General features: G+C 38.6%; 1 protein-coding gene across 6 annotated transcripts in view; it reads left to right on the forward strand.

Annotated features, from left to right (window-relative positions):
- The first annotated feature begins 427 nt into the window (after window positions 1-427).
- The window catches only part of RRAGB (Ras related GTP binding B), a 50,868-nt gene continuing 27,929 nt past the window's right edge, over window positions 428-23,366 (forward strand). The window contains exons 1-6 of one of the 6 annotated variants that reach the window (XM_045470904.1): window positions 428-495; window positions 1,958-1,991; window positions 4,540-4,639; window positions 9,246-9,329; window positions 11,239-11,305; window positions 13,717-13,939. In XM_045470904.1, coding sequence (XP_045326860.1) covers window positions 1,980-1,991; window positions 4,540-4,639; window positions 9,246-9,329; window positions 11,239-11,305; window positions 13,717-13,939 — 486 coding nt within the window. In that variant the 5' untranslated portion in view covers window positions 428-495; window positions 1,958-1,979. Of the gene's footprint in view, window positions 1,122-1,957; window positions 1,992-4,539; window positions 4,640-9,245; window positions 9,330-11,238; window positions 11,306-13,716; window positions 13,940-23,366 lie in introns of all 6 variants that reach the window. The other 5 variants (XM_045470901.1, XM_045470903.1, XM_045470905.1 and 2 more) reach the window with 5 other exon arrangements.

The following is a 23,366-nucleotide window of genomic DNA, read 5'->3' on the forward strand; positions in this document are numbered from 1 at the left end:
AATAAGTCATTTCATTACAAGCTCAGTTACAGGGACTAGTAATAAAAAGAAGACAAAGACTTAAAAAGCAGGAAGACAAAAACGATGCTCGGCCTTCCTCACAGAAAAATGTTAAGGGTGTAATAGCAATTAAAACAGCAACAACAAAACATCAACAACAACAACAACAACAACACACACACGCACGCAATACACACACACACACACAAAGAAGCTAGCGTTGAAGCACTGAAATTGAAAACGTCTCCTTTAATTCTGCGTGGCAGGCCAGTTGGGCCAGGCCAGCCCACAAGGAAACAGTTTACAGGATGTTAGCTTCCCACCCGACTCAAGGTGGAGCGATAGCAGCTATGGCGACTGGCGACGCTCTTTCTCCGCGCAGTATCTATGGTAGTCTTCCCAGTCCACCCGCCCCTTGGGTAGCAGCCGTCACGTGACGGGCTTTGGGATTACAGGAGGTGCCCACGTGATCCTGGCCTGCTGTCGGTGCCTGCGGTGAGGTACCTGGGCTCCTGAAGGGCGGGCGTTTAGGTCATAACTGCCGCTGCCGGCGGACGCTCTCGGGCGACCAGGGTCGGTAACGACAAGCCGGCGGGGACAGTCACTACTTAGTGCCCACCGCATGGGTCTGCTCTTTCTGCCACCTCCGCCGTCTCCACCTCTTTTCGGGTGAAGTCACATTTGCGTTTCGAGACTTTGGGTCCTGAGGCCCAAACTCGACACGAGTCCCCACCACTCCTCTTTTTCACTCATCCTCCGTCTCTTCCTTTGCACCACCACATTATTTAGCCTTTGAACTGGCCAGCTAGGCTGTTCCTTGAGGCCAAGTTCAAGGCGGTTTAAAGTAACCGTGGGGAAAGCAGCCCCCCAGTGGACAAAGGCGGAGGCAAGAATAGAGCAGGCCTAGCGGCCACAGGCAATTAAAGTAGGCGACTGAGGGTGTGAACAGGGAAAAAGAAAAAAAAAAAAAAAAAAAAAAAAAAAGAGAGTACTGCGGTTTAGAAAGGACTGGAAAGGACTTGTTGCACGATGGAAGAATCTGACTCTGAGAGAAAGATGGAGAAAGAGAATCTGGGGCCAAGAATGGATCCTCCCATAGGGGAACCTGAAGGATCGCTAGGGTGGGTGAAGTTTATTATGTCAAACCTAGAATGGGGGTTCTAACTGAAGAAAATATCATGAATTAGAACACCCCACCTATGATAAATTGCTTCGATTTACCAGTAAGGTTGATTGGTGTCATGCTTTTGGTGACAGGATAAACTGGAAAGAGGATCGATTGGTCGTTAACTGGGCAGAAACAACCCTTGGGATGGGCCTAATATTAGTCCTGAGGTTGAGGGAACTGTTCTAATTGAGAAGATAGTTTTGAGTTTCTTTGAATTATCAGTAAAGGAGATTTAACATCATCATGTTGAGGATAAGACGACTAGGGAGAAGGTTGGTATTTCCGGGGCAGAGATCAGTGGCTTGAGAGTACTTTCAGTGCATTTTTGTTCCTGAACTTGAGATTTCTATTGTATATACTTTGTGCATGTAATGAGTAAAATATGACAGCTGACTAAACATACTTCCAGGTTTTAAAAATAGGCTAACTTAAAAATAATAGAGGACACTCAAATAGGACAGTATTGTTTCACTAAAGCACTTATATATGTTGCTTTGATATTTTTTTTAAGATAATAAAAAATTAAATCTTGAATTTTATGGCTCATTTATATCCCTAAATAAACCTTAGGAGCCGTCTCCTGAGCACTGTAATTAGGGGTTAGGGAACTTGAATCCAGTTTTATAATTTAGGAGAACAAGGACCTCTTTAACGGAGTTCCTGCACACAGCTGTACTCAGCTGTTGTGCTAAACATGTTCTTTTGCAACTCCACATTTATTTGTATTTTTTAAATTCCAATTTCTAAGGCAATGGATCCTGGAAACTGTCTTTTGGTTTATATCTGCAGGTGGGTGCTACCAAATACAGCCATGAAGAAAAAGGTAAGACATGTTAATTACATCAAATACATAAAAGTGAAGGTAAGAAGATATCATTCAGGAAATAAATTTGTGGTGTATATACATCATCTTTCCTGGACCATTTCAGGAATCTTCTACATTTTCTCTTTGACTCTTATCCCCTTCTCTGCTATCAGATTTAATTTTTCTAATATTTAAATCTAACTGGGTCATTCACATACTTCCCAAAGCCCATAGAATGAAATTCAAGTGACTTCATAGTATAGAATGCCCTTTAAAAATCTTTTCCTGACTAAACCAATCTGCCACACCTGTGCACCTTGTCGTAGCTCTACAGAATCTGTTTTTCTACAAATTACGAATTTGCATTTTGTGCAAGCCATACACAAACACTAAACAGGCGTCTTCCTGCACATTTTTGTAGAACCCAACTTAAATGTTACCTCTATAATGGCTTATATGAGTTTTCCAAGTGGAATTGAACATTCCTTCCCTTGTGCTCTTATGGTACTGTGCCCCACCTGGGGGTTAGACAGAATCAATAAGGGCACAGTTCTGGGGCAAATTTCTGAAATTTGGGCTTTCAGTTTCTTCATTTGTAAAATGGTGATAATAATATGATCTATCTCATAGGGCTGTTATGAAGTTTAAATGAGTAAATGCATGTGTAGGCCTTAAGTTAGCACCTAACACCGTTAGCCTTGGTTACTCTTTCCTAAGCAGTTGAAGATTTCTTGAATTAAAAAACACAAGAAAAACACCATATTTACCCATAACTTCATCCAATAATTCAGTTATATAATTCAGTTTGCTAAAGGAATGTTCTTAATGAGCCTGTCCAAAGTTGCTATTGGGGTAGCTTAGTCACTTGAGTGTCTGACTCTTGATTTTGGCTCAGTTTGTGATCTCATGGTTCATGAGATGGAGCACTACATCTGTCTCTGCACTGATGGAGTGTATCCTGGTTGGAATTCTCTCTCTCTCTCTCTCTCTGCCCTCCCCCACTAACACTCTTTCTTTCAAAATAAATAAATAAACTTAAAAAAGTAAAGTTGCTGTCAATAAGGTTGGCTAAAAATACCAGAAATTTCTGTGTGATTAAGAATAAAACAAAGTTATTTTTCCAACAGCCTTAGACTGGCTTGTCAGTAACATTTTGTTAGTGAGATAAAGTTATGTAGCTAAATAGCTAGATTAGATTAAATTGAGTCTGAGTGCAATACACTTTTGTTAATACTCCCTACATTTGTAATTAGAAAATTTCGTAAATTATTTAGGGCTTGAAGATATAACCGTACCCCCTTCATTTGAAAAGCAAGGTAATTGGAACTATAGTCCATAAATTTTAAAGTTTGAAAAGACTTAAAAGTTACCTTACCAAATTCCCTCCTAGTGCAAGAATCTACAGTATCTTTGATAGGTGTTTTTCTGTCTTTGTTAGGTGCTGACTTTGATATGATGGCTATTCACCTTCATAAGTTCACCTTTTCCATTGGAAAGTTCTCATCATTAAAAACTTGCTAGGTTTATGTCTTTGTTTTGATAGCTTGGTCATTCTTTTGATGAACATGTTTTAAGCGCCTGTTATATGTTACACACTGGAGATACAAAGGGTATTCTCCCTGCTATTCAAGAACTCAGAGTCTTGTGAAAGACCAAAAAAAATCCCAGATAACCGCAGTGCATTATGGTCTTTGCAATGCTCTACAAGTGCCATGGGAGGAAAGAGGTGAGATGCACCCAAGCCAGCTTAGGACATTGAGATCAGAGAAGCTTCTTGAGGAGTTGGTTACTGAACCAAGTCTTGAGAGATGAATGGAACTTAGCTGAAGGAAGAAAAAGGAATGGAAAGTTATTGGCAGAGAATACAGCATGAAACAGAGACATAGAGCTGGGCTGCCTGGAGTTCTGGGAACAATCAAAGTGGATATAAGCAGTTTAGTTCAGTTCAGTATGGCTGGACTCTAAAAGTTCCAGGCCAGGAAGGTCAGGAGGTAATTACAGAGAAGTAGATAAGCCAGATCAAGGAAGGTCTTATATGTTGTTTAAGAACTTGATCTTGTAGGCCATGGGACACTTAAAAAGAAAAAAATATACAGAGTAATTAAAGAATAAAATCATAGAGTAAGTAGAAGGCATGAGACCAAGGGCAGAGGTGGAAAGGTTGACCTTAATCAGGAGGAGGAACTTTCAGTTACAATGAAATTCCCTGCCAGGTAGTTCAGTGCATGAAGCATTAGATTATGAGTCAGGGTTTGATTTCCTCAAGTTGTTATTTCTCTAACATAGTTCTGAATATATGATAGTGTATAATGGTAGCATAATAAATTCATGTGATTATATTGCCAAGAGGATGTGTGATCCATGACAGGTAAGTGCCTGGTCCCTGGAATTTTAGGTATCTCTGTATTCATCATTGGTCAGGGAACTAGTTAGTTACAAGTATCTGCAGCAGGTTGTTGGTACTGTCACTTCAGTAAAACATCAAGTACAGGAGAGAAATAGGTCCCTTTAGACTTGATTTGCTCTAGATTTCTAACTTCATTGTTTTTTCTCACTTTTTCATTAGGTGCTGTTGATGGGTAAAAGTGGGTCTGGTAAGACCAGTATGAGGTCTATTATCTTTGCAAATTATATTGCCAGAGACACACGTCGCCTTGGTGCAACAAGTAAGATGTTTTATCCTATTGTGAAATCAGGTGATCTTAACTATTAATAGTCTGCATAAGGCACTTGATTGCATTAAGTTAGGGATGCAGAGGTTGAGAGATTTGTTTTGGAACATGTTTCTCCTTTGTTTTTCATTCCTTCTCGGAGGGGTGTGGCCTAATTCTGGTTACTACTACTTGCTCTCTTGGGAAGGTCCCTTCTAGGTTGCTTACCAAGTAGGATACCCTTGTCCAACTTGTTTTTTATCCTGCTGTTTCTTAAATAAACATAGGGACCCTTTTGTTTGATTATTTGTTCCTTTTTTGTGGGGGGTTGTTTTTATTATATAAAAGGAAATAACATGATAGGTATTAACAAGCATAACAATAAAATCTCTAAGACTTTTTTACAGCTGTTAGTCATTAAAAGGTAAATTCTGGGTGGCGGGGGCTGTGGGCAGGAGGTTAGCTTGATGTGTATTCTCTGCTGCTTCTCTTCCTGGATATATATATATAGATGTTCTCAATGGAGTTCCAGCTCTGACTTGAGAAATGTTTCATTGCCCTTTTTTGTTTGAATGTTAAATCTGGCTTCGTAATATAGGCTAACTGGGCTGCTGTGGCTGCCAGTTCAGTGGATCTATGCTTTTGGAAGACCTCTTCTGTCTCTAGGTTGTAATGCCAATTTATTTTGCAACATCCAGGCATTTCTGGATTCTGCCATGGTCCTTGGCCTCTAAGTGATGAAAGCATTGCCCTACCTGGCTTTCAAAGATTCCTGATCTGGGTTTCTAGCATCTTGAACACTTTTAGGGACAAGTCACCCACTACTTCATAAGGTATCTCATTCTTGTTTCAAGAACCACAAACATTTTAAAACAGTTTATGTTCCACACCCTAGGATACAAAGAAGGATACCTCATTTTTGTTTATAAAGTACTGGGAGTATCATATATATATATATATATATATATATATATATATATGTATATATATATATACATATATATATATATGCACACATACATATATACACACACACATACATACACACACATACTGTCAAAATTGGAGCAGCTTTAAATTTTTTTTTAATGTTTATTTTTATTTTTGAGAGACAGAGAGACAGAGTAGTGGAGGGGCAGAGAGAGAGGGAGACACAGAGTCTGTAGCAGGCTCCAGACTCTGAGCTGTCAGCATGAGCCCAATGCGGGGCTCGAACTCATGAACCCTGAGATCATGACCTGAGCTGAAGTTGGTCGCTTAACCGACTGAGCCACCCCGGCACCCCTGGAGCAGCTTTAATAGTTAGAAAGCTATTTCTTAGTTAGAACCCTAAGTCTATTTCCCTTTTTTTAGCTGGTCCTCTTTTTGTTCCTTTGTGTCTCTACAAATATTTGAGTATGATTAATGTCTCAATCTATCCTTGCTTCCCAAATCTTATCTACCTAAGTTAAATATCTCCAGTTCCTTCATATATTCCTCATTTGACATCATTTTGAAGCATTTTAAGGACTTGTTTGAATGTGTCTGTTTTTCTTAAAGTGCTGAGACTTGAATATAGATGTGATCTGATCAGATCAAGGTAGGACTATTATATTTCTTATTCTGGGCATTGCACTGCTGTTAGCACAGTCTAGCTCCCTACTCTTATTTTTTGGAGTGGTTTTCATTATATTGAGTCATACTAAAAAAAAAATTCCTTTTCACATACATTGTTACTAAAACACGTATCATCCTTTTGATTCTTGTGCAGCTAATATTTAAAATCTAAGAATAAATTCTTATATCTATTAAATTATTCAGTTTTGTTTGTTTTAGCCTTTATGTTCCTGTACCCACTGTTTGTTAACTGTGAAGTCCAGGATGAGTCATTATCTCTCAGGGCCTCAGTTTCCTTATCTGTAGAAAAGGGATACGATACTGTTTTCATTTTATATGCTTATTATTTCATCTGTTCTGTTAGCTATTCTTAGCTTGGTGCATTTTGTACATTTGATAAGCATCTCATCTAGTTTTCATCTAAGCCATTCCTCAAAAATTTTGGTCAGGACAAGATCCTATGGCTTGTCATGCCTTGAGAGACTTCCTTTTAGAAAAGTACCTCTCCAGACTTCTTCATGTCTTGGTTTGCTAGATTTTAATTTGTTTCTATTCCCCCAAGTTAAATATATAGACCTAATAATCATATGGTTTCAGTATATTAGAGGAAGCTGGTATTTATTATATGCTTTTTTATTTAGTCTTTATATTAGCTTCATTTTGATAGATGAACTAGAAGTTGAGCTTACTCAACTAGCAAGTGTTAGAACTGAAATGTCATTATATGCTCCTGCTCTATCCATTGTTCTATAGCCACCATTCCTGGGGAATTTCATTCTTTGTGTGTTTTAAATTATGTACATTTTACTGAAGTACCTTTTTCTAGTCAATTAATATTTTTGTGTTTAGCTAATCAGCAGAGGTTGATTTACTACCCTAAGTCTAGTGAATAGTCATGCAACCCAAATTTCAAAACTATTCAAGCTACTTGAAATAGTTTTGAAGTAATCTAGCAGCAGCATTAAAAGGTTACAAACAGAATGTTGCAAATTATATGAACCCCATATATTCAAGCAGTCCATTTATTCAACAAGTGCTTTTCTCAATCGTCCTGTGTGCCAGGCACTGTGAATGGGACAGGACACTTGTCCTTAAGAATATCTCAAGTGGGAGCTTTATTGATATACTTTGCTAGCAGTTGCTATATTTCCTTAAAGGTAGTAAAATATGCTTTAAATAATTATGTTGGACTTAATGCTTGAATGTATCATTAGCTAATTTGTCATTGCTGAAGAAAAGTCTGGATTCTACTGCTAAACTTAAAGACTACTTGAAAATACATATAGTGCTTTGATTTTCACTTATTGTTTTTTTTTTATGCAGTTGCTGATTTTCTTTAAAAGTAGTAAAAGAGTACTTCTAAAATATTATATCACCTTTAATGTTTTCCTAGTTTGTCATTGCTGAAAAAATCCAGTTTTATTTTGTTAAACTTAGAGCCTACTGTGTTTTAAACTTTGAGGTAAAGATACAGAATGGTGATATAATTAATTTATTAGAGGGCTATTAAAATGTGTTTGTTGGAATAGTAAACTTGTCAATAAAAATATGATTTTGAAGTATTTTAGTCACAAACACTGTTGACAGCTCCAAGATTTCTTACCTTCTCAAAATTCTCTGTTCCCTTGGCTTTTATTTAATGCTTTATTACCCTGGTTTTCTTCCTTTATCTTTAACTATCCCTACTCCTTTAAAAAATATTTTCTTCTTTCTGTCCCATAAGTGTATGTGATTTTCCAAAGCTCTCTTCTGGTTCTTTTCAGTTGCTCTTATGACAGCAGGACAGGAAGAATAGAAGAGGGAGGCAGAACATAGGGGTTAGATCATAAAGTCTTATAACCCAAGTCAGGTAGTTTGAACTGAGGGTAGAGGGCAGCCCCTAGAGAATTTTAAACAGAAAAGTAACATGATCAGATTTTATTTTTAATTTTCAATTTTAATTACAAAAGTAATACGAAAAATTCAGGTATTATAGAAGTGTAGAAAGTCTACTTCCCTCATCATCAGGCCTGCTTCCTAGGGACAACCACCATTAGTAGTTTGAACTTGTCCTTCTGGCCTTTTTTATTTTTCCTGGGTGTATACAATCATACATATACAGAGACTTTTTTTTTCTTTTTAAAGAAGGATGGAGTAAAATCTGCATTTTGGAGAGACCATTATATCTAATATGGAGGACAGATTGGACGGAGGCAAGGGTAGAAGCAGGTTGATAAGTTAGGAAACTATTTTAGTAGACAAGGTAAGAAATGATGGGACCTTAACTTGGGTTAAAGTAGTGGTAGTGGATATAGTGAGGAGAAAATGAATTTAGGATATATTTAAGAGGTAGAGTAATAGAACTTGCTGATAGGTTTGGGGGGAATAGTAGAGGAAAGGATGGACTTAAGGATAAAATTAAGGTTTTGGCTTAGGCAACTGGTTAAATTCACTGAGATGGAGAAGACTGAAAGAATAGATTTTGTAGGGAAAATGGTGAGATGAGTTATATTTGGATACACTGAGTTTGGGATACTTGTGCATTATTCAAGTGAAGATGTCTAATACATGTTTCAGAAAGGGAGAGGGACATCTATATTAAGAGATACACGTTTATGAGTTAACAGTATCCAAATGGTAAATAATAAAAATAGAATAGAAAGCTTGCCTGGAGGAAAAATCTAGAGAAAAAAGTAGGTTGCCAAAGGTGAAATCCTGAAGAACTCTAACATTTAAGGGACAGAAAGAAGAAGAGGAGGATCTGCCAGAGAGGTTATAGGTATGATATCAGAGGCCAAGAGAAGAGAATTTTTTGAGAAGAGAGTAGTCAACAGTGTCATGCTGCAGAAAGTAAGACTAGGACTAAAAAGTCCACTGGATTTGATAATGGGGCCACTGGTCACTTGATGAGAACAATTTCTGATATGGGAGTAGAAACCAGATTTCTGTCCCATGTGCTTCATATCTAAACAGTCACTGAATCCTGTCACTTCTTTTGTTATTGTCTTTCCCTTTCTCAGTAGCACTTCTTTCCATTTTTTTTTAGTACTAGACCGTTTACATAGTCTTCAAATTAATAGCAGTTTGAGCACCTACTCTCTCGTAGACTCTGTTGGAAATACAAAGACATGTAAGATATGATTCCTTTTCCAAGGAGGGGGAAGTAAGGGGAAGAAGGGAAATAGTTTGAGCACCTACTACGTGCCAGGCACTTGTAACTCCTTTAAACCTCACAATAATCCTGTGAGGTCAGTAGCATGCCTTCCATCTTTTTTAATAGAAAAGGAAACATACTCAGAGGTTAAGTGACTTGCCCAAGGTCACACAGAGAAGTACAGCTGGTATTTGAACTAAAATTGCTTACCTCCAATGCCCATGTTTTTTATAATAATGCTTTGCTGCTTATGATCTAGGTTATAAGAAGAAAAAATTGCACAAAGTTTAGAGAGCAATTTAAGCAATAGATTCAAGATAGTCATAGAAGAAACACCACTGTATGATTGTCACATAAATTGTATAAATGATAATTGCTAGACTTTAAGGAAATTTTCAGGATAAGAATTTTCATTATTCCTCCTTGTGATTTTTGGTGCCTGGCAGAGAGTAGATGCTTAATAAATGTTTGAATGAATTCAGAGGGAGTGATGACGGTAAGTGGGGGTGGCCAGGTAGGGCTTTTAGAGGAGGTGGAATTTAATCTGGGTTTTAATAGATGAACATAACTTTGAAAGAAAGGTGGGGAGGACTTTCTAGGCAGATGAACAGAGTAGGCAAAGTATAGAGTACAGAGAGAAGTGTAAGGCAGAGGTCGCAAACAGGCAATCTATAAGCTGGATAAGGCCTGTAGATATGTTTTGTTTGGCCTGTACAATGTTTTAGAAAAATTGGAATTAGTTATTAATATGTAAAAGTTTCTGTAAAAATCTGGATTTCCTACTACTATTGGAAGTTTTAAAGATATGATCATCTTGATCCCACATTCATGCCTGACAAATGAGCTACAGCTGAGTAATTGAGTAATTGACAACCACTCCATCATCCTCTTGGATGGATGTTTGCTCTCCATACATGATGATCTTTGCTTTTGTACATTTACTGGCCTGGCCCATATTAGCAAGTTTGCGACCCCTGGTGTAAGGTATATTAGGGGTTGGGGAGGTAGTGGGGTTGGGGAGGACTATGAATAAACCAAATTGGACTGAAGCAAAAGGCTTTATTAATGTGACTCACTGGGGATATAAAGGTAGATTGGAAGCCAAATTCTGAGGGACCTTGAATGCCCCCCTGTAGGCATGGAGGAACCATTGAAAGTTTTTTGAATGGGGAGTGACATGTTCAAAGTAGTGTTAAGAAGATGAACCTGACAGTAGCCTATAGGATGAAGTAAAGTGGGTAAGGTTTCCTGATGAGAGATAATTATAGAGCTATTATAGTTATATAGGCTTGAAAAGGTAAAGGGCCTTCCTTAATGTTAGTGGCAAGTTGTAAAACAAGGAGTGGAATTGAGAGATTACAAAGGAATATCAATGAATGTGGACAGAGAAGTCTACAATGACCTGTCCCCCCCCCCCCTCCAAATGGGACAGTGGTAGGATCATTAACTGAAATAGGGAAACCAATAGAGGGAGTGAGTTGGGTTATGTTTTATGCTTGTTTTGTATTTGGTGTTGGTATTAAATTTTTTTGTGGAGGGTGTTGGTGGGTTGGAGAAGAGCTATTAAATGGTATATGTCTCTGTCTTACATGTTGAAATGTTAACATTAATATTATAATTGGAGATTGTTTCTGCTCTAAGCACTAAAGTACTAAAAAGTAAAATGACGTACGTGAAAGCCAGCTCTGTAGCTCAGACTAGTTTAGGTGCCCACCTTGCCACTAAACTGCACTACTAAGCTAAATATCACCTTCTTGTTGTAGCTTTGAGCATTTCACTCCACTTTGGTCCTTCTAAATTCCATGGGTTAGTTCTTTTTGGGTTAGCTTATTTTGAATTTCACCTCACATGCTACAATACTAGATTTGTCATATTTGTCTTCCAGTTGATGTAGAACATTCTCATGTTCGATTTCTGGGAAACCTGGTATTGAACCTGTGGGACTGTGGTGGGTAAGTACCATCTGCTTGTTTGTGGGGCCAGTGGCAGTAATCATAGCACCTAGTATAATCAAGTGTAGAAAATACATTAAAGTAACTATCACTTGTAATAGATACATTCGATAGAAATTACTTCAGAACTGGCACTTGATTAAAGAATTCTGACTTTTATGTAACTGTGAACATGCCATATGTGACATGTTTAATCATCAGTAACATAAGCTATATCTAGGTATCTGTAGTATGGGATAGATTATCACCCTCTTTTGCAGGTGAAGAAATTAGGTTTTTATCTCAAGTGTCATAACACCAATGCTGAGTTCTTAGTCATCATACCATACCACCTCATTCTTTATTATTTTCAATCTCCAGGCAGTCTAAGCACTGTAGATTGCCCTAAGTATATATTCTCCAGCTGAGTTACCAGCTGTTGGAGGAGTAGGAAACAGTTTTTCCTCTCATGGCTGAGGCACTTCCAGAATAGTCCATCACAAATGCACATTCACTGTGCTTATATGTGGATATTGCTCCCTACAATATGGCCATTTGCATCTCCATGCTGCACAGTGGTTAGGAGCCTAGGCTCTGGAGTTAGATTGGGGTTTATAGCACACCTCTGTTAGCTGTGTTATCTTGGGTAGATTATTTAAACTCTTGAGCTACAGTTTCTTCATCTGTACAAAAGAGATAATAGTGGTACCCACTCAATAGGGTTGTTTTGATGATTCAGTAAGATGATATATAAATGCATAGGAAAGTTCCTCACAAAATAGACAGACATTATTGTTAGCTCAGTGTTTTACCAGCTCCTGGCATAGAACCAACCATATAACAGGTGCTGAATGAGTTTTTTGTTGAAATAATAATGAAATAGCCAAATATTCTATAAGAAAATGACTCCATTATTGCTAGCAGATGGTTCACTTAATGTTCTAGGAGCTCTCTCCATACAAATCCTTCCTCATTATCATTCTTCTAGTTCTGTAATCTATTCCAAGAGATTAGTCATAGTTCCTTGCTTTTAGGCACTAAGGTGTTATTAATTTTGCAGATAAGGCAGCTGACGTCCAGTGAGCTTATGAATCCCCCAAGGTCACACAGCTAATTAATAACAAAGTGCAAGACTAAAAGCTTGTGACATGACAGAACTGTTTTTTTATTATTTTATTTTATTTTAATTCCAATATAGCTAGCATACAGTTTCACATTAGTTTCAGGTATACAATATAGTGATTCAACAATTCCATACAGTAACCGGTGCACATCACGATAAATGCACTCCTTAATCCCCATCACATATATCACCCATCTCCTCCACCTACTTCCCTTCTGGTAACCATCGGATTGTTCTCAATACTTAAGAGTCTGTTTTTTGCTTTCTCTCTCTCTCTCTCTCTCTCTCTTTTTCCTTTGCTTACTTGTTTTGTTTCTTAAATTCCAACAAAACTACTGTTTTTTCACTGGCTGCCTGGTAATTGAGAAGTTCTTGGTAAGCAGTACACAGCCTAAGGATCAAAGAACAACACTTATAAAAAGTTATCTTGGAGTCATTGTCATATAGTTTAGAGTATATGACGGTTATTCATTCAATAAACATTCGCTGAGCACCTATCCTATGGCAGGCTCTTTGCATAAAGCTGGGAAACAACGACAGACAGTAACAGACATGATCCTTGCTTTCATGGAATATATTGTGTAGGGAAGTGAATTCCATTAATTAAAAATTTGCACAGACACATGTAATACCACATTTGTGGTTAAGTGTGAAAAATAAAAACAGTGTTGGGGCACCTAGGTGGCTCAGTCAGTTAAGTGTCCTATTTGGCTCAGGTCATGATTTCACGGCTCATGAGTTCGAGCCCCACATTGGGCTCTCTGCTGTCAGCACAGAGTCTGCTTCGGATCCTCTTTCTCCCACTCTCTCTGCCCCTCTCCCACTTGTGCACATGCTCTCTCTCAAAAATAAATAAATATTAAAAAAACTGTTATATTAGGGCCTATGGTGACTGGATTTGCTCAAGACAGGGATATCAGGGATAGTTTCTGTGAGGAAATATGGATTGAACTGAAATCTAAAGGGACAAGTAGGAGTTAGTTAGATGTGGAGATAGGGGAATAGCATGTGCAACAGAGTAAACAATGTGTAAATGCCCCTTGGTGGGTACACCACAGGCTAGTCCAAATGAGAGAAGGTCAAAGTGTATTTGGAACACAAGGAGAGGAGCAAAGAGTGGTGCAAGGTGGGGCTCAAGAAATAAGGTGAAGCCATACCTTTTTGGCCTATTTATTTTATTATTTATTTGCCTAGTAATTTGAAGCTGTAAGATTATCTTTCACATTGATTAAGCCAACAAAAATAGATTGTAAATAGGAGTGACTAAACCAAGGACTTGTTTACTACCTAGATTTTTTTTTCCTACTAGACAGGACACTTTCATGGAAAATTATTTCACTAGCCAGCGAGACAACATCTTCAGAAATGTGGAGGTTCTGATATATGTGTTTGATGTGGAAAGCCGTGAATTGGAAAAGGACATGCACTATTACCAATCATGCCTAGAGGCTATTCTGCAGAATTCTCCAGATGCCAAAATCTTTTGCTTGGTACACAAAATGGATCTGGTACAGGAGGATCAACGGGACCTGGTAAGAAATATAAAGGGTGCTGCACAAAATGGTTGACATGCTTTCTAAACTTCTTTCGTACAGATATAGGTAAATGGTAGGATTGTTTTTAGGAAGAATAAATCTCAGCAGAAGCACTCAAAGTTTTTTTTTTTTAATATATGAAATTTATTGTCAAATTGGTTTCCATACAACACCCAGTGCTCATCCCAAAAGGTGCCCTCCTCAATACCCATCACCCACCCTCCCCTCCCTCCCACCCCCCATCAACCCTCAGTTTGTTCTCAGTTTTTAACAGTCTCTTATGTTTTGGCTCTCTCCCACTCTAACCTCTTTTTTTTTTTTTTCCTTCCCTTCCCCCATGGGTTTCTGTTAAGTTTCTTAGGATCCACATAAGAGTGAAACCATATGGTATCTGTCTTTCTCTGTATGGCTTATTTCACTTAGCATCACACTCTCCAGTTCCATCCACGTTGCTACAAAAGGCCATATTTCATTCTTTCTCATTGCCACGTAGTATTCCATTGTGTATATAAACCACAATTTCTTTATCCATTCATCAGTTGATGGACATTTCGGCTCTTTCCATAATTTGGCTATTGTTGAGAGTGCTGCTATAAACATTGCGGTACAAGTGCCCCTATGCATCAGCACTCCTGTATCCCTTGGGTAAATTCCTAGCAGTGCTATTGCTGGGTCATAGGGTAGGTCTATTTTTAATTTTCTGTGGAACCTCCACACTGCTTTCCAGAGCGGCTGCACCAATTTGCATTCCCACCAACAGTGCAAGAGGGTTCCCGTTTCTCCACATCCTCTCCAGCATCTATAGTCTCCTGATTTGTTCATTTTAGCCAATCTGACTGGCGTGAGGTGATATCTGAGTGTGGTTTTGATTTGTATTTCCCTCATAAGGAGCGACATTCAACGTCTTTTCATGTGCCTGTTGGCCATCTGGATGTCTTCTTTAGAGAAGTGTCGATTCATGTTTTCTGCCCATTTCTTCACTGGGTTATTTGTTTTTCGGGTGTGGAGTTTGGTGAGCTCTTTATAGATTTTGAATACTAACCCTTTGTCCGATATGTCATTTGCGAATATCTTTTCCCATTCCGTTGGTTGCTTTTTAGTTTTGTTGGTTGTTTCCTTTGCTGTGCAGAAGCTTTTTATCTTCATAAGGTCCCAGTAATTCACTTTTGCTTTTAATTCCCTTGCCTTTGGGGATGTGTCGAGTAAGAGATTGCTACGGCTGAGGTCAGAGAGGTCTTTTCCTGCTTTCTCCTCTAAGGTTTTGATGGTTTCCTGTCTCACATTCAGGTCCTTTATCCATTTTGAGTTTATTTTTGTGAATGGTGTGAGAAAGTGGTCTAGTTTCAACCTTCTGCATGTTGCCGTCCAGTTCTCCCAGCACCATTTGTTGAAGAGACTGTCTTTTTTCCATTGGATGTTCTTTCCTGCTTTGTCAAAGATGAGTTGGCCATATGTTTGTGGGTCTAGTTCTGGGGTTTCTATTCTATTCCATTGGTCTATGTGTCTGTTTTTGTGCCAATCCCATGCTGTCTTGATGATGACAGCTTTGTAGTAGAGGCTAAAGTCTGGGATTGTGATGCCTCCTGCTTTGGTCTTCTTCTTCAAAATTCCTTTGGCTATTCGGGGTCTTTTGTGGTTCCATATGAATTTTAGGATTGCTTGTTCTAGTTTCGAGAAGAATGCTGGTGCAATTTTGATTGGGATTGCATTGAATGTGTAGATAGCTTTGGGTAGTATTGACATTTTGACAATATTTATTCTTCCAATCCATGAGCAGGGAATGTCTTTCCATTTCTTTATATCTTCTTCAATTACCTTCATAAGCTCTCTATAGTTTTCAGCATAGAGATCTTTTACCTCTTTGGTTAGATTTATTCCTAGGTCTTTTATGCTTCTTGGTGCAATTATGAATGGGATCAATTTCTTTATTTGTCTTTCTGTTGCTTCATTGTTAGTGTATAAGAATGCAACTGATTTGTGTACATTGATTTTGTATCCTGCAACTTTGCTGAATTCATGTATCAGTTCTACCAGACTTTTGGTGGAGTCTATTGGATTTTCCATGTATAATATCATGTCATCTGGAAAAAGCGAAAGCTTGACTTCATCTTTGCCAATTTTGATGCCTTTGATTTCCTTTTGTTGTCTGATTGCTGATGCTAGCACTTCCAACACTATGTTAAACAACAGCGGTGAGAGTGGGCATCCCTGTCGTGTTCCTGATCTCAGGGAAAAAGCTCTCAGTTTTTCCCCATTGAGGATGATGTTAACTGTGGGCTTTTCATAAATGGCTTTTATGATCTTTAAGTATGTTCCTTCTATCCCGACTTTCTCAAGGGTTTTTATTAAGAAAGGGTGCTGGATTTTGTCAGAGGCCTTTTCTGCATCGATTGACAGGATCATATGGTTCTTCTCTTTTTTTTTTTTTTGTTAATGTGATGTATCACGTTGATTGATTTGCGAATGTTGAACCAGCCCTGCATCCCAGGAATGAATCCCACTTGATCATGGTGAATAATTCTTTTTATATGCCGTTGAATTCGATTTGCTAGTATCTTATTGAGAATTTTTGCATCCATATTCATCAGGGATATTGGCCTGTAGTTCTCTTTTTTTACTGGGTCTCTGTCTGGTTTAGGAATCAAAGTAATACTGGCTTCATAGAATGAGTCTGGAAGTTTTCCTTCCCTTTCTATTTTTTGGAATAGCTTGAGAAGGATAGGTATTATCTCTGCTTTAAACGTCTGGTAGAACTCCCCTGGGAAGCCATCTGGTCCTGGACTCTTATTTGTTGGGAGATTTTTGATAACCGATTCAATTTCTAGGCTGGTTATGGGTCTGTTCAAGCTTTCTCTGTCCTCCTGATTGAGTTTTGGAAGAGTGTCGGTGTTTAGGAATTTGTCCATTTCTTCCAGGTTGTCCAATTTGTTGGCATATAATTTTTCATAGTATTCCCTGGTAATTGTTTGTATCTCTGAGGGATTGGTTGTAATAATTCCATTTTCATTCATGATTTTATCTAGTTGGGTCATCTCCCTTTTCTTTTTGAGAAGCCTGACTAGAGGTTTGTCAATTTTGTTTATTTTTTCAAAAAACCAACTCTTGGTTTCGTTGATCTGCTCTACAGTTTTTAGATTCTATATTGTTTATTTCTGCTCTGATCTTTATGATTTCTCTTCTTCTGCTGGGTTTAGGCTGCCTTTGCTGTTCTGCTTCTATTTCCTTTAGGTGTGCTGTTAGATTTTGTATTTGGGATTTTTCTTGTTTCTTGAGATAGGCCTGGATTCCAATGTATTTTCCTCTCAGGACTGCCTTTGCTGCATCCCAAAGCGTTTGGATTGTTGTATTTTCATTTTCGTTTGTTTCCATTATTTTTTAATTTCTTCTCTAATTGCCTGGTTAACCCATTCATTCGTTAGTAGGGTGTTCTTTAACCTCCACGCTTTTGGAGGTTTTCTAGACTTTTTCCTGTGGTTGATTTCAAGCTTCATAGCATTGTGGTCTGAAAGTATGCATGGTATAATTTCAATTCTTGTAAACTTATGAAGGGCTGTTTTGTGACCCAGTATATGATCTATCTTGGAGAATGTTCCATGTGCACTCGAGAAAAAAGTGTATTCTGTTGCTTTGGGATGCAGAGTTCTAAATAGATCTGTCAAGTCCATCTGATCCAATGTCTCCTTCAGGGCCCTTGTTTCTTTATTGACCGTGTGTCTAGATGATCTATCCATTTCTGTAAGTGGAGTGTTAAAGTCCCCTGCAATGACCACATTCTTATCAATAAGGTTGCTTATGTTTGTGAGTAATTGTTTTATATATTTGGGGGCTCCGGTATTCTGGGCATAGACATTTATAATTGTTAGCTCTTCCTGATGGATAGACCCTGTAATTATTATATAATGCCCTTCTTCATCTCTTGTTACAGCCTTTAATTTAAAGTCTAGTTTGTCTGATATAAGTATGGCTACTCCAACTTTCTTTTGGCTTCCAGTAGCATGATAGATAGTTCTCCATCCCCTCACTCTCAATCTAAAGGTGTCCTCAGGTCTAAAATGAGTCTCTTGTAGACAGCAAATAGATGGGTCTTGTATTTTTATCCATTCTGATACCCTATGTCTTTTGGTTGGCGCATTTAATCCATTTACATTCAGTGTTATTATAGAAAGATACGGGTTTAGAGTCATTGTGATGTCTGTATGTTTTATGCTTGTAGTGATGTCTCTGGTACTTTGTCTCACAGGATCCCCCTTAGGATCTCTTGTAGGGCTGGTTTAGTGGTGACAAATTCCTTCAGTTTTTGTTTGTTTGGGAAGACCTTTATCTCTCCTTCTATTCTAAATGACAGACTTGCTGGATAAAAGATTCTCGGCTGCATATTTTTTCTGTTTAGTACACTGAAGATCTCGTGCCAATTCTTTCTGGCCTGCCAAGTTTCAAAAGAGAGATCAGTCACGAGTCTTATAGGTCTCCCTTTATATGTGAGGGCACGTTTATCACTTGCTGCTTTCAGAATTTTCTCTTTATCCTTGTATTTTGCCAGTTTCACTATGATATGTCGTGCAGAAGATCCATTCAAGTTACGTCTGAAGGGAGTTCTCTGTGCCTCTTGGATTTCAATGCCTTTTTCCTTCCCCAGTTCAGGGAAGTTCTCAGCTATAATTTCTTCAAGTATCCCTTCAGCACCTTTCCCTCTCTCTTCCTCCTCTGGGATACCAATTATGCGTATATTATTTCTCTTTAGTGTATCACTTAGTTCTCTAATTTTCCCCTCATACTCCTGGATTTTTTTATCTCTCTTTCTCTCAGCTTCCTCTTTTTCCATAACTTTATCTTCTAGTTCACCTATTCTCTCCTCTGCCTCTTCAATCCGAGTTGTGGTGGTTTTCATTTTGTTTTGCATTTCGTTTAAAGCGCTTTTCATCTCCTCGTGACTGTTCCTTAGTCCCTTGACCTCTGTAGCAAGAGATTCTCTGCTGTCCTCTATACTGTTTTCAAGCCCAGGGATTAATTTTATGACTATTATTCTAAATTCACTTTCTGTTATATTATTTAAATCCTTTTTGATCAGTTCATTAGCTGTTGTTATTTCCTGGAGATTCTTCTGAGGGGAATTCTTCCGCTTGGTCATTTTGGATAGTCCCTGGCGTGGTGAGGACCTGCAGGGCACTTCCCCTGTGCTGTGGTGTATAACTGGAGTTGGAGGGCGGGGCCGCAGTCAGTTCTGATGTCTGCCCCCAGCCCACCGCTGGGGCCACAGCCAGACTGCTGTGTGCCTTCTCTTCCCCTCTCCTAGGGGTGGGATTCACTGTGGGGTGGCGTGGCCGTCTGGGTTACTTGCACACTGCCAGGCTTGTGGTGCTGGGGATCTGGCATATTAGCTGGGGTGGGTAGGCAAGGTGCACGGGGGCAGGAGGGGTAGGCTTAGCTCGCTTCTCCTTAGATGATCCACTTCAGGCGGGGCCCTGTGGCAGCGGGAGGGAGTCAGACCTGCTGCCGGAGGTTGGCTCTGCAGAAGCACAGTGTTGGGTGTTTGCGAGGAGCGAGCAAGTTCCCTGGCAGGAACTGGTTCCCTTTGGGATTTTGGCTGGGGGATGGGCGAGGGAGATGGCGCTGGGAGCGCCTTTGTTCCCCATCAAACTGAGCTCTGTTGTCCGGGGGCTCAGCAGCTCTCCCTCCCTTTGTCCTCCAGCCTTCCTGCTTTCTGAGCAGAGCTGTTAACTTACGACCTCCCAGATGCTAAGTCGTGCTTGCTGTCAGAGCACACTCCGTCCGTCAGGCCCCTCCGCTTTTGCCAGCCAGACTTGGGGGCTCTGCCTGGCCGGCGAGCCGCCCCTCCGCCCCAGATCCCTCCCGCCAGTCTGTGGAGCGCGCACCGCCTCGCCACCCTTCCTACCCTCCTCCGTGGGCCTCTCTTCTGTGCTTGGCTCTGGAGACTCCATTCTGCTAATCCTCTGGCGGTTTTCTGGGTTATTTAGGCAGGTGTAGGTGGAATCTAAGTGATCAGCAGGACGCGCGGTGAGCCCAGCATCCTCCTACGCCGCCATCTTCCGAGTTCTCTCAAAGTTTTTAAAAATACTCATAAATTTTCCATGGTAAGGGAAATATAATATCCATTTGTCAAGTAATTTTCAGGCTTATGTAAGGAACTTGTCAATGTGATATCATTAAGCAACCTGTATGTTTTCTTAATTAAGTAAAATTAACATATAGTGTTATATTTCAGCCATACAGTATAATGCTTCATCAGTTCTATACATTTCTCACTGCTCATCAAGGTAACTGTATTCTTAATCCCCTTTATTTCATCCATTTTTCCCAGCCACCTCCCCTGTGGAGACTAGTAGTTTGTTCTCTGTATTTAAGAGTCTGTTTTTTTGTTTGTCTTTTTTTCCTCTGTTTTTGCTTTGTCTTGTTTCTTAAGTTCCACAAATGAGTGAAGTTATATGGTATTTATCTTTCTCTGGCTGATTTCACTTAGTATTATATTCTCTAGGTTGATCCCTGTTCTTAAAAATGGCAAGATTTCGGGGCGCCTGGGTGGCGCAGTCGGTTAAGCGTCGGACTTCAGCCAGGTCACGATCTCGCAGTCCGTGAGTTCGAGCCCCGCGTCAGGCTCTGGGCTGATGGCTCAGAGCCTGGAGCCTGTTTCCGATTCTGTGTCTCCCTCTCTCTCTGCCCCTCCCCCGTTCATGCTCTGTCTCTCTCTGTCCCAAAAATAAATAAACGTTGAAAAAAAAATTTAAAAAAAAATGGCAAGATTTCATTCATTTTTATGGCTGAATAATATTCCATTGTATATATATATACCATATCTTCTTCATTCATCTATGGATGGACACTTGGGATGCTACCATATCATGGCTATTGTAAATATTGCTGCAGTATAGGGACCCACATATCTTTTTACATTTGTATTTTCCTTTTCTTTGGGTAAATACCCAGTAGTGGAATTACTAGATCATATGAAAATCATATTTTTAATTTTTTTGAGGAATCTCCTTACTGTTTTCCTCAGTGGCTGCACCAATTTGCCTTCCCACCAACAGTGTATGAGGGTCCCTTTTTCTTTACATCCTCGTCAACACTTGTTATTTCTTGTGTATTTTTATTTTACCCTTTCTGAGAGGTGTAAAGTGATATCTTGTTATGGTTTTAATTTGGACTTCCCTGATGATTAGTGGTGTTGGACATCTTTTCATGTGTGTTGGTCATTTGTATGTCCTCTTTGGAAAAATGTCTATTCATGTCCTCTGCCCATTTCTTAAATTGGATTTTTTGGGGTTTTTTTGGAGGGGGGGTTGAAGTATTTAAGTTTTTTATATATTTTTTATATTAACCCCTTATTAGATATATTATTTGCAAATATTTTCTCCCATTTGGTAGGTTGCCTTTTTTGTTTTATTGATGGTTTCCTGTATTGTGCAAAAGCTTTTTATTTTTATGTAGTCCCAGTAGTTTGATTTTGCTTTTGTTTTCCTTGCCAGAACAGATGTAACTAGAAGAATGGTTCTATTGCCAATGTCAAAGAAATCATTGCCCATGTTTTCTCTTAGGAATTTTACATTTTCAGGTCTCACATTTAGGTCTTTACTCCATTTTGAGTTCATTTTTTGTGTATGGAGTAAGAAATTGGTCCAGTTTCATTCATATGCATGTAGCTATTCAGTTTTCCCAGTAACATTTGTTGAAGAGATTGTCTTTTTCCTATTGTATATTCTTGCCTCCATTATGGTAGATTAATTGATCATATAAGCATGGGTGTATTTGTGTTCTATTTTGTTCCATGGGCTCTATGTTTATTTTTGTGCCAGTACCATACTGTTTTTATTACTACAGCTTTGTAGTAGATCTTGAAATCTGGGATTCTGATACCTCCGGTTTTGTTCTTCTTTTTCCAGATTGCTTTGGTTGTTCGGGGTCTTCTGTGGTTCCATACATATTTTAGGATTATTTGTTCTACTTTTGTTAAAAATCCTGTTGGTATTTTGTTAGGAATTGCGTTAAATCTGTATATTGCTTTGGGTAGTATGGACATTTCAGTATTTGTTCTTTTGATCCATGAGCATGGAATATCATTTCCATTTGTTAGTGTCATCTTCAGTTTCCTTCTTCAGTATGTTACAGTTTTCAGAGTACAGGTCTTTTATCTGCTTGGTTTATTCCTATATATTTTATTCTTTGTTTTGCAATTATAAAAGGGATTGTTTTCTTAATTTCTCTTTCTGTTACTTAATTATTAGTGTATGGAAATGCAGATTTCTGTATATTAATTTTATATGCTGCAACTTCACTGAATTCATTTACCAGTTCTAATAGTTTTTTGATTGAGTCTTTTGGGTTTTCAATATATAGTATAGTGTCATCAGCAAACAGTGTAAGTTTGAATTCTTCCTTACCAATACGGATGCCTTTTATTCCTTGTTTGATTGCTTTGGCTAGGACTTCCTATTAATACTATGTTGAATAAAAGTAGTGAGAGTGGACATCCTTGTCTTTTTCCTGATCTTAGAGAAAAAACTGTCAGTTTTTCACCATTGAGAATGTTAGCTGTAGGTTTTTCATATGGTCTTGATTATGTTGAGGCATGTTCCTTTTAAATCTACTTTGTTGAGAGTTTTTATCATGAATGGATATTATATTTTTTCAAATGCTCTCACTGCATCTATTGAAATGATTGTATGCTTTTTTCCCTTTTCTGTTACTAATGTGGTGTATCCCGTTGATTGATTTGCAAATATTAAATGCCTTGTATCCCAGATATAAATGCCACTTGATCATGTTGAATGATTTATTTACTGTATTGTTAGATTCAGTTCGTTAATATTTTGTGGAGGATTGTTGCATCTTTGTTCATCAGTGAGTTTGCCTGTAGTTTTCTTTTTTGTCGTGTTTTTATCTGGTTTTGGTATCAGGGTAATGCTGGCCTCATAGATTGAATTTGGAAGCTTTCCTTCCTCACATTTTTTTGGAATAGTTTGAGAAGAATAGTATTCATTCTTCTTTAAATGTTTGTGCTGTCAGCACAGAGCCCAACGCAGGGCTCAAACTCACGGACTGCAAGATCATGACCTGAGCTGAAGTCAGATGCTCAACCGACTGAGTCACCCAGGTGCCCTAGTCTCCATGTATTTGTGATCTTTCCAGATTTTTTCTTGTGATTGAGTTCTAATTTTGTACCATTGTGGTCAGAAAACATGCATGATATGCTTTCACTCTTTTATAATTTACCGAGACTTATTTTGTGGCATAACATGTGATCTGTTTTGGAGAATATTCCATGTGCACTTTAAAAGAGTGTATTCTTTTGTTTCTGGATGGAATATTTTGAATATATCTGTTAGTTATATCTGGTCCAGTGTTCAAAGCCACTATTTTTTTTGGGGTGATTTTCTGTGTTGATGATCTATCCATTGACGTAAATGGG

The sequence above is a fragment of the Leopardus geoffroyi genome, chromosome X, assembly GCF_018350155.1.
Source record: "Leopardus geoffroyi isolate Oge1 chromosome X, O.geoffroyi_Oge1_pat1.0, whole genome shotgun sequence".
Lineage (NCBI taxonomy): Eukaryota > Metazoa > Chordata > Mammalia > Carnivora > Felidae > Leopardus > Leopardus geoffroyi.